This window comes from Limulus polyphemus, unplaced genomic scaffold (genome assembly GCF_000517525.1).
Source record: "Limulus polyphemus unplaced genomic scaffold, Limulus_polyphemus-2.1.2 Scaffold6495, whole genome shotgun sequence".
NCBI classification, from domain to species: Eukaryota; Metazoa; Arthropoda; class Merostomata; order Xiphosura; family Limulidae; genus Limulus; species Limulus polyphemus.
This window is the reverse complement of record NW_013672105.1, coordinates 40,511-52,645: the sequence shown is the minus strand read 5'-3', so window position 1 is coordinate 52,645 and position 12,135 is coordinate 40,511. Positions and strand designations below refer to the sequence as shown.

The following is a 12,135-nucleotide window of genomic DNA, read 5'->3' as shown; positions in this document are numbered from 1 at the left end:
AACAAGCACTAATAAGTGCCCTCAAACTCGTTTATTGTTACTGTGAATACTGCGAAATATATAAGAAAAGAGACTCATTTCTTCGTAAAGGCGAATTATTTATAAATATTTTTCTTATAGATAAATGTTAATCCGTGACCAACTGCTTTATGATTCCAAGTTTTAGATCATAAATCTTAACAGGTATACACAAACGATATTTCAATTTATACAGATTGTCGCTTTCAGTAATAGAGTAAATGGATTATTCTCATATTACTTGTACCGCCTCTTAGTTATCGGATTGTTTTCTTTTAATTGTAGCGCTTATTTGGTTTTTGTCATTTATCTCAAACTTGATGATACAATTAATATAGGACAGTGAAGAATAATAGATTAATGGACTAAGGTCGGGATAATAATTAACTTAACATTTTTAACATATATCACGCTTTGAAAATATAACAATAGTATATTTTTTAGCAGTTTTATGCTTCATAGGTGAAGTAAACAGCAGAAATGAGCATAAGATGCTAGTTTCCATCGATCAATATCGTCACATGACTTTTTTGAGCTGTACGTCCATGTTATTAGCTTGAGGCTTACGTTCGAAGTTCAAATACTTACTTTACAAAGTCAAACTTACACTTAGTTAAACGTAAATTAATTTGTTGCTGGCATAGCTGCTAGTACATTTACCTCGTTATAACCATTTTCACGTTTGTTTATTACGCATCTTGAAACAGTGTACAATACAATAAATTTTCTAATTACACAATAAATAATATTAATAAATACGTTGACGATGTCTGAAACTGAAACTCCAGTGTATGGGCCTTTCTTTGGAGTAATGGGATCTGCAGCAGCAATGGTATTTAGCGGTGAGTCTGTCACAATATTACTTGTATTTAGTAGTGATAATAGAATGCAGTTTGTCACAGATTAATTGCAAAAATTAAAGGTTCTAAAAGTAAAACTAAAAGATCTAGCATTAATTTTTTGTATGATGTCAAAATTATTAGTACTGTTAATGTTATTGTTAGGTATAAAATAAATATAATCTAGTCTATGCTGTACTACTACTACTATTTATCCGATTACTAACTATACCATATTCAGAAAAACCGATAAACCCTAACTAACGGACTAAGATAAACTTTGCAAGTCCCTAGTATAGTAGTACTACTAGTAGAAGTAATACTTCGAGTTTGAACAGGTGAGTATACTTCTACTTCTAAGTTTATCCAATTATTAGGTTTTTCTAAATGTGATTTACAAAAGTTTCTTGACCCTTGTATTTCTTTAATATCAGTACCAATACTAATATTATCATGTACCTCTGATAGAATGTTAAGAAACAATAATTGCTTCATAACTGCAGTAACAGTGAGATTTTAGCTTCATATTTAGTTTATTTTGCATAATTAGAAGCAGTAACATTGTAATTAATTACACTGCTAAATTAACATTTGGACAATTACACATAATACATTGTTTTTGCTAGTTACTGAAATTGTAAAATAAACATCTAGTGTCTGCTTTATGATACAAGTTCCTTTAAAACTTTACCATTTTATAGTTTCACCGAATGACACACACATAGGGATGGTGTAGGCAAAAATTACATATATATGAAAATTAGAATACATTTATTTCATATGTGGCTCTTGTACACAATGTAAATTTTGTAATAGTTGTAGTAATAGAAGTAATTTGAGTGTAATATCTCAGTACAGCAATGAACAAATTTCAAAATAGAATTTTTTTTAAGCATTCAATAGACATATCATTATGTAAATATTATCCTTGTAATTCGAGCACTTTCTAAAGGTGGTTCTTTCTTCTTCAGTTTGCCCCTGAAGAAGAAAGGACCACCTTTGAAAGTGCTCGGGTTATATGGTTTTATTCATTTCTATCAATACTTCTTGAACCTACGTGTTTTTCTAACATCATAAATATTATCCTGATACTTTAAGAAGATACACTATACATTTTTGTAGAGCCAGTGAAATTTTCAAGAATTAAATTCCAAGGAATCTGGTTTTTAAATATAATAAATGTAGAGTTATGCATTGTGGGGTATCATAACTTTAATGGGAATAACCTTTATAGAATTATGGAAGAAAAAATCTTGTTCAACAATCTCTCAAGCTATATATGTTTTCAATGTGTTGCCATTTCATGTTGACTGTTGTTAAGATAGTTTATGTATAATAAATGCAGAGTAATGCATTGTGGGGTATCATAACTTTAATGGGAATAACCTTTATAGAATTATGGAAGAAAAGGATCTTGTTCAACAATCTCTCAAGCCATATATGTTTTCAATGTGTTGCCATTTCATGTTGACTGTTGTTAAGATAGTTTATGTATAATAAATGCCATAATTCTATAAAGGTTATTCCCATTAAAGTTATGATACCCCACAATGCATTACTCTGGAAGAAAAGGATCTTGTTCAACAATCTCTCAAGCCATATAAGAAATGTATTGTTGCTAGTGCCAAAGCAAACATGATTTTAGATTGTATTTACAGAAATACTGAATACCAGTAAAGAGTTTATAATTTCATTGGATAGGTCACTGGTTAGGCTACACTTGGAATATAGTATTTAGTCTTGGATGACTTACCTAGGTAGGACATTGAATTGTTGGGTTCAAAGGAGTGCCATTGGGATGATTCCTGGGATAAAATGTCATATAAAGACAGATTAAGACCTCTAAAATTGTTTTCTCTTGAAAATAGAACAGGTAGAGGCTATCTGATTGAGGTGTTTAAAAATGTAAAGAGAATTGATAGTGTTGATGATCATCTTTCTCATGCATAATGGTGAGAATTCAGTGTTTGAGGTAAGTGATTTCCAGCTGTCAGAGACAACCAAAATTATTGCCAGACAACTATTATGTTGTCTGTAGGACAACTGCAACATGGCTTAGTCCCATGGCAGTCTAGGCATATAGCTCATATTGGCACATTCAGAGTACTATGTAAATTATGAATTGTATGTCTATGCATACCATGTTCTGATTTCCACAGGGACATGATAATTAAGACTATACATATTGTTTTCCAATAAGAGTGTCCATTATATCTTGCAAACCTGTCACAACTTACGAACAATAACAGATTGTCATTTGAAAGATTTTGATAATGCCAAGTTTGTTTCCATTTTTTTGATACATTATACTGTTTTCAATGTGTTGCCATTTCACATTGACTGTTGTTAAGATAGTCCAATTTCTGATGCATTATCTATATTTACTCATGAAGTTTCTCAATAATATCACAATTTTCTATCAACTAAGGAGCTTTCTAGTGTGACACTTGACAACATAACACAATGATTGTAATAGTTATTAGTCAGCTAACTTGTTCATTCAAGCATGGATAACTATAGATTTACTCCAGACAACCATAATTGGTTCAAAAGTTGTCCATTGGACAACCCAGTTTGCAAGATTTATTTCAAACACTGGAATGGTAGGATTAGGAGGACATATATAAATTTTGACTGAGTAGGAGTCATTTCCAGCTCAAACAGCTTTATTTTTCTAACAGGGAATAGGTTGTTTTTAGATGTGGTGGATGCAGTTAATTTAAGGGAGTCTTAAGTGAAGGCTTGATAAATATTTAAATGATAAGGCTTACTTTGAATTTATGTATAATGAAGCATGTTATATTTTCTTCACTATTTAGATTTCTATTTCTTTTTTTATTTTGTTCAATATCACAACTATTTTTTTCATGTGCAATGCAAATCCATCTGTGTTTTTGTCATCCACTTCCTTTGCTTAATGTGAGAATGAAACACACTGTTCATAAAACCATGAAAGATAGTGTATACTTCTCATGATGACGACGCATGAAAAAGTTATTTAAGTGTGCATGCTGTAACACATTTCATGGTTCATGATTTGTTGAATATATTGTATTATTCTCTTGCAAAATATACACATCTAGTTTTTTCAAGCTTAAGAACACCAGCTTAACTCCCACCTCACTTATCTTCTTGTAAGTTGAATTACTTGTCCTTGTAGTAGCCTGTTTTTACATTCTTATTGTGATTACTGTATTGAATGAATTGAAAGTAATTACACAGTTTATTGCAAATCATGTCTTACTGAAATATTAAAAAAAGTTAACTTATTGTACTTTCTCATCTTTAATTTCAAAAGTCTTTAATTTTGTGTTTCATACATGAATATAGAAAAACACATTACTTACATTATCTCGCTGGAAAAAGTGGCTATTTGCCACTAGTCTTTACTTTCTGTAATATTAGTAAGCAAATTTTCCACTAATTCCAGATACATCACCTTTGTAACTAATCTCTTGTGAGGCACCTTAAAAAAAATCAAAGAAATATTACAGTATATTAAATGTTATCATATTATATTGTATTATTGTGAAGGAATATTAAAAGATATAAGTTGAGTGCCTAGTTTTTTCAACAGTGTACCAGAAGTAGTATATAAATGTGTGAATATTCTTTAACTTTTGAAATGTCTGGATGGGTGCACCTTAAATTTTGGGGTAAAATTGCACCACTGAATTAAAATAATTATAGAGAAGTCTACTACCCATTGAAAATATTCAATTTATTTAATTTTATACATAAAAATGTAAAAACCAAACTCATTAGGTGCTCGTAAATTTCCTGAATTTCTCATAGTCTCCTAGGAGGAAATTCGAGAAAATTTTGAGCAAAGTAGTGTTAATTTGACCTTTCATCTTGAATACAAGTGTAGTTTTTATTGACTTTTAGCCAACAACTGTTTCTCAACATGGTATAATGTAAATTGCCTATATCACAGCTTCAATAAATCATAAGCTAGTGATCTTACTGTGTAATGAAAGCTCTACTTTTCATAGAGATCATAACAAAGTGGTATAAGCTTAGCTTGATGTTATATTGCTAAGAGAAAAGACAACGTCTGCCACATTTACAATAATGATTTTGTTTTTAAAAGCTTGCTTAGACAATTTATATTTCATTTGATTTATGATGGATTATGATAGGAAAAGAAATGTTTTTTTCGTGGAACAAGATGAAGTAGTCATGTCAGTTTGCACTCAACTATATCAAGTTTTGTTTCCCTGACAATAATACCATTTTAGGCCTTAGCAGCCTAAATAACTGCTTGAATGGGCAAAGAATATCTCTTAAGTTTTAAACTCATTTATACATTTATTGTTTAGATTTTATTTGTTACATAGATTAAATGAGATCTTCTGATTAATAATTTTTAAAAAGTTTATTTACTTATAATTTTGGTATAGTGAAACTCTTTTTTTATTGTATGCTAGTAAACAGTTAAACTATATTTGGTGTTTTTGAATTGAAACAAAGATAAAATTTACAGTTTTATAAAATAAAAACTTTATCAGAAAGTTTTACAAAAATGTAGGAAGACAAAAAAAATCAGTAATTAAAGTCTACAACAAAGGTAAGCATTTTAAATTGTTAAAAAAATATAATTCAATGAGATCTTTCTGTATTTGCTGAAGCTACATAATCTATAAAAAAATTCCCTAAAGTTTCAAATGATTTCATCCAGTTTTTGCTTTTTTTTATAATTCAGTAAAATAAACCATCCAACAGGTGTGGTGATTGCATGGTATAGTTAAGTGATACAAGTGTTTTTGTGTCTTTATTTTTAGTTATTTCAATGGTACTACTTAATTGTAATTTTTTTTCAATAACCAGCATCATGGTTTTTTTTCTATATTTCACCATAAGATATATTACTTGTGTTTTAAGAGGGGAGGAGATAAGTCTTTTATTTATTGATACATATTTAATATAGGCCTAAGCATGTTTCTGGTAAGTTTAGCCAAGGGTTACTACAAATAATAAATGTAGGGAGATGTACTGAAAGCGTTTGTCTGTTTTTCAGCTCTAGGGGCAGCTTATGGAACAGCTAAATCTGGCACAGGAATTGCTGCAATGTCCGTGATGAGGCCTGAGTTGATCATGAAGTCTATTATTCCTGTAGTTATGGCAGGTATTATTGCTATTTATGGACTGGTTGTTGCAGTTTTGATAGCCAATAACATAAAATCTCCTTCGGATGGTTACAGACTATACACGTAAGTATACAATGTTAGGAAAGTTAGCATTAGGCTTTTCACTATTCCTATAACAAAAAGCATTCTGTACTATTGTATTAGTCAAGTTAACAATAAGTTGTTCAATATTCCTATAACAAAAAGCACATTCTACAATTATGTTAAGCAAGTCATATGAGGGTAAATTAAGATTTCATTAAGACTTTTGAAATTGTTTCTCTTGAAAAAAGAAAAGTTAAAGGATTCTGGTTAAGTTGTTTAAGATTGTTAATGGGGATTGGTAGTGTTGATGCAACATCTTTTGTTTTTTTTTGCTTTTTTTGTAATTAATGGCAAGAATGGTAGGACTAGGGGACATATGAAATTTGGCAGGGTAGGAGTCACCTTGAGCTAAGACAGTTTTACTTTTCTAAGAAGCTGGTTGGCCTTTGGAATGAGTTGTCTTCTGACTTGATGGATTCAGTAAATGTAAGGGAGTTTAAGGGGAAGGCTTGATAAATATTTTAATGGTAAGGGCTGCTTTGAGTGTTTTATTTTAAAGTTTAGTTTAGTGGATGGGATATCCTAGATGGATCAACAGGCCACTTTTTGTACTTATATTTTAGGTATGTTAACAATAGGCTATTCTTTGTTGTCATCCAAAAAACATTTTGTAAAATTATTAACAAGAACAATAGACCATGAAGTGTTTTACTACATCTTTACTTTGTATCATTTGAAAGTTATTATACTTCAAAGTATGTGCTACCTATTATAACCACCTGTACTTGAAATTCAGTCCCTTGAGGTAGATTCCTGTATGTGGTGAGGGAATCTCCCAGGGAAGGTTCTGTATCCTCCTATAATTTTACCTCTTCTGGGATCTGAATATCCACCCTCATGTTTGCCATCCGTGGGGAACCGTGAAGAGGATCCTGGTGGTTGAGTGGGGTCTGGGGCATTGTAACACACCACTTTGACCTTTAATTCCTGTAGATGGGTGGCCTCTTGGCTCTCCCAGGGTAAACTGGCTGGTCCTGTTGGGCTAGGGTCAACTGAGTACCAGTGTTGGGCATTCTCAGTGGGTGTTGTGGACATTGTCTGATGCTGGTGTTTGGATATAGTGCTCACGAAGCCCTGGAGTTGCAAAAGGATCCTTGTTTGGCATTGTAGGACTCCATGGTGGGTTGGGTCAGTGGGCACAGAATCATTTTAATTTTTTTTATGGATCCCCCAAATCCAAATAAAAATAAAACATTAAAAAAACATTTAATAGGTAAGCAACCATGCATACATGAAAACTGTTACACAGTCACCACCCAAGTCAGCTCCTGTACCTCGACTTTGAATTCTTCATTCTTTGTCTCACAAATCTTTAGGGCAAATGTCTCTCTTTTTCATTCAGACCTCCTCCTGAATTCGAAGACCAGTGGGGATATACCTCTTGAAGTTACTTCCCATGCTACTTTAAGTTCTTCCTGAGGAGTCATCATTGAGAGGGAGTTGCAGAACATCCCCGAGTCAGAGATCGTCACTGGCTTCTCCAGCCAAGGAGTTTCTGCAGTGAGATGCATCTCTACTCATATAGAAAGAATTATGCTGCCTACAAATGTTCTGATTTTGATGTTTACATCACCATGTCCATCTGCCTCTGTCAGGGCAGATTATCTTAACTGTAAAGTATGGCCATATATTCCTAACCCTTTCAGATGTTTCCAGTGTCAGCGATTTGGACATTGAAAGACACTCTTGTTATGGTTCTTTGTGCTTGTTGTGGCAGCAAAGGCCATTATGCCTATGTTGTGTCAACTGGACCCTCATTGCATTAAATAGGATGGTTCCCATTCATCTTATTTTTGTTCTTGCCCTAACTGGGTGTAGGAAAAAAAAGAGGTATAACACTTATAAACTGTCAATAACATTTCTTATCCAGAGGCTCAGAAGTTGTTGTCCCCTGCTCCATCTCAGACATATTCTGCTGCTCTCCACTTCACTGCTACAATGGGGTGCACACAGATCTTTCCATGCCTCCATCAGAATCTTTCTCACACCATGGTTGCACGAGTTGACAAGTCCATGTCTACTCCTGTCTTTGTCCCCACCATCGCTGCCAGGACCATTATTTGGTGATGCCCTCAGTCTCTGGAGTCTCCATCCTCTTACAGAAATCTGCCCAATCAACCCAGGGTAGGTTTCAAGTAGGCCTACAGATCTCCTTCTACTGAAGAAAAATGGCTTGGTCTCAAACAGAAGGGTTCTCCTCCCAGTCACATTGATACAGTGGAATTTTCTAGGTTTTCATTCCAATTTGGATGATATTAAGGCCTTGATCGATTCCTATCATCCCGTGTGTCTCTCCTTGCAGGAAACATTCCTGAAAGCTGCTGTGACTGTCACCTTTCAGCAGTTTTCTTTATACAGGAATGACAGGTTGTGTGATGGATGAGTCCATGAAGGTGTGGCACAGCTGGTTGACCAGCATGTTCCCACCTTGTCTGTGTCACTCGATACACCCTTGGAAGCCTTAGCCATCTGTATCTCCTTGGGATGTACCAACACTGTTTGTTCTCTTTACCTGTCTCCTGGTGAGACTTATGATCAATCAGACCTTGATGTTCTCATAGAACAATTGCTGTCCCTCTTTTTAATCGTAGAAGATTTTAATGGGCATAAACCCCTCTGAGGTGGTACTGATATTGATTGGGAGGGTTCATTTTATGGAGCATTTGCTCCCAGATCACAACCTTTTTCTCTTCAATACTGGTGCTTTTACCTATTTTCATGCATCTAGTCAGTCTTTTACTGCTATTGATCCATCCATCTGATTCCCTTGTTGACAGTGATCTAGAGGGAAGTGATCATTTTTCCATCATTTTGAGAGAGTTTGGCTATGGTCGATGCCTCCCAATCTGAGTGCCACAGTGGAAGTTGGAGCAGGCTGTCTGACTCTCTTTCACCTCTCTCTTGGAACTCAATCTGCTGTTGTTAGTCTTCCATCTATTAACAACTGTGTGGAGGCAGTAACTGACTGTATCATTCAAGCAGTTGTTCTTTCTATCCCCAAAACATAGACACATTTCCCATGGTATCCTTGTCCATGGTGGTCTCCTGCCTGCCACCAGGCATGGAAGGCTCTGAAATGGGCCTGGAATACCTTTTGCAAATATGCCACTCTTTCCAATCACATTGCTTTCCAGCAGGCTCATGCTCGGCTGGTCAGACATCAAAGCCAAAAGGAATCTTGGATTAAGTTCACAACCACCGTATCTTCTACCACCAGCTCCAAAGTCATCTGGGACAAGATTTGGAAAGTCAATGGGAAGTATGCTTCCCATCCTCTTTCGATCTTGCTATCCAATGACCAGAAAGTTGTTGATGTCTAGAATATCACTGATACTCTCGGGAGTGCTTTTCTTATCTCGGGCAGAGCAATCGCCTCTTCCTTTTCATGCTAATCATCTCTATGACTATAATTGCCCTTTTACACTGGTGGAACTTAAGGTTGCTCTTCATCAGTCTGTCAGATGATATTCAGTATGAGATGCTGCACCGTATCTCTCTAGCCTTTCTTGCTCTTCTTCTGGTTGTTTTTAACTGGATCTGGCAGGAGAACATTTTTCCTGATCCTTGGCACAAGGCTATTGTCCTACTTTTTTCTAAACCTGGTATACATCCCAAGTTTCTTTTTAATCGTTGTCCAGTTGCTCTGACTAGCTGTTTCTGTAAGGTTTTGGAGAGGATGGTTAATGCTTGTCCTGTTTGGTTCCTTGAATGAAACAACCTTCTGTTGCCCACTCAATGTGGTTTGTGTCAACAGTGCTCCACCGTGGACCACCTCATTCAACTTGAAACCTTGATCAGGGAAGCCTTCCTCAGGAGAGAACATCTTGTATCCATTTTCTTTTTTATCTTGAGAAGGCTTATGACACTGCATGAAGGTATGGCATTTTGCAGGACCTCCATTCTTATGGGTTGCGTGGCCATTTACTCGTAACTTTTTACTTGACTGGTGATTTCAAGACCATGTGGGTTCTACCCTTTCCCGTTCTTTCAGTATTAAGATCAACGCTATCACTAAACAACTTCCTCGTACTGTTGCAAATAGCCTCTATGTCGATGACTTCCACATTTCTTGTTGGTTGTCAATCATGAGGTTTATTGAATGGTAGCTTCACACTACCCTCACTCGCTTGTTGAAGTGGGCCACAGCAAATGGTTTTACCTTCTTTTTCTCTAAAACCGTTTGCATTCATTTTTGCCATTAGCGGGGTTAACAACATGATCCTGAGCTCCGTCTTGGTAGTGGTGTTCTTCCCGAGGTTCCTGAGGCAAAGTTCTTGGGGGCTTATCTTTGACCATAAGCTTACTTTCATTTCTCACATCAAGCAACTATGCGTTAAGTGTCCTCTCTTCTACCTCTTGTGGAGGTGATTGATTTTCTATGTTGAAGATCTATTGTTCCTTCATACATTCTAAGCTGGTCTCTTGTTTATGGTTCTGCCAGGCCCTCTGCCATGAAAAAGCTTGACCCTGTCCACCATCTGGGGCTTCAGCTCTGAATGGAGGCTTTCTGCACTTCACTCCACTTCACCTCTGCCATTTGCAACTTTCTTTGCATTATGCTACTAAGCTTCAATCCTTACCTTCCTTCTTCAGTGGGCTGTGCTCTTTCAGAATAGATGGTCTTTTTGGCCTTTGTATCCAGCTGGCTGAATTGGGTCTGTCATTGGATGACATTGCTGTCTCCAATGATCAGCCTATCCCACCATAGCTTCTTACCATCCCAACCCATGACCTTTCCTTGAATCATCTGAGGAAGGGAGATACTCCCGATTGGAAGTACTGTGTTCTTTTTGCTAAACATCTTTCGAACCATTCTTCTGTTACTGTTTTCACGGATGGTTTGTCATTAGATGATTCGGTGGGCTCTGCCATGGTTTGTTGTGGCTCAGTGGTTGCTCACAGGATTCCCTTTACAGTTTCTCTGTTCACTGTCAAGTTGTATGTCATTTCTCTTGCCTTGGATCACGTAGAATCTAAGTAGTACACTGACTGTACTATTTACACTGACTCTCTCAGTTGTCTACTGGTCCTGGAATCGCTTAACATTAGTTCTCCCCCTGTTCTCGTAGATATTCAAAAATGACTGGCCCATTTTTCTCTATCTTTCATTTCTATCCACTTTTTCTTGTTACATGTATATGTCGGTATTCGCAGGAACAAGCTTGTGGACACTGCAGCTAAGTTCATCTGCTCTGGTGCAGTCACAGCTGTGCCTGTCTAATATATGGACTATGGTCCTATGTTTAAGGCTCAGCTTTGTGCCAGTTGGCAGTTGATTTGGAGTGAGCATCATCATAACAACCTTTTCCAGATCAAACCTTCTGTAGTTCTTTGGCCATCTTCTTTCCGTATGGATCGAAAGAAGGAAGTTGTCTTGGCTAGTCTATGCATTGGTCACAGTTTTTAACTCATTATTTTCTTTTATTTGGGACTGATCCACCAATGTGTGGCCTTTGTGACACTCAAGTCTGAATAGCCCATGTTTTACTGTCATTAAGACTGTGAGTGGCAGCACCATTTTAAACATTTACTTTCTACAGATTTACCCCTGATGTTGGACTGTGTCATTGGTGATGCTGACACCATCCATCTTGATTATGTTTTTCAATTTTTATGGGCCATTGGCCTTTTTTATTCTATTTAAGTTTTTACCCATCTTGGGGCATTGTTTGTTTTTTAGCTTGTTTTCTTTTTAGCTTTTGTAGTATTTTACTTTATTATTTTTTACTAGTCGTTTGGCACAAGTAACTCTGTAGCTTTGCGCCAGTATTCCCCAAACAACCAAGCAACCAACCTTGAGATTCAGAATTCTAGTATCAATTAGTTATAAAATCAGATTATCTTAAAAATATTTTGCTCAAATTTGAAGTTTTTACCTTTTCATTAGTTTAGACTGACACCCAATATAAATAGAATGAAAAGTGAATGCAAACTAAAATAGCCAGTTTGATGAAGCTGTTACTCACTAATATAAGCAAATCTGTTTGTGTGTGTGTGTGTGCATGTGTATATATATATATATATATACACACACACACACACAC

General features: G+C 35.6%; 1 protein-coding gene across 1 annotated transcript in view; it reads left to right on the top strand.

Annotated features, from left to right (window-relative positions):
• The first annotated feature begins 784 nt into the window (after positions 1-784).
• Positions 785-12,135, top strand: part of LOC106473771 (V-type proton ATPase 16 kDa proteolipid subunit) — a 13,530-nt gene continuing 2,179 nt past the window's right edge. Inside the window, exons 1-2 of the mRNA XM_013934450.2 lie at positions 785-860; positions 5,878-6,070. Of these exons, the coding sequence (XP_013789904.1) occupies positions 785-860; positions 5,878-6,070 (269 nt within the window). The remainder of the gene's footprint in view (positions 861-5,877; positions 6,071-12,135) is intronic.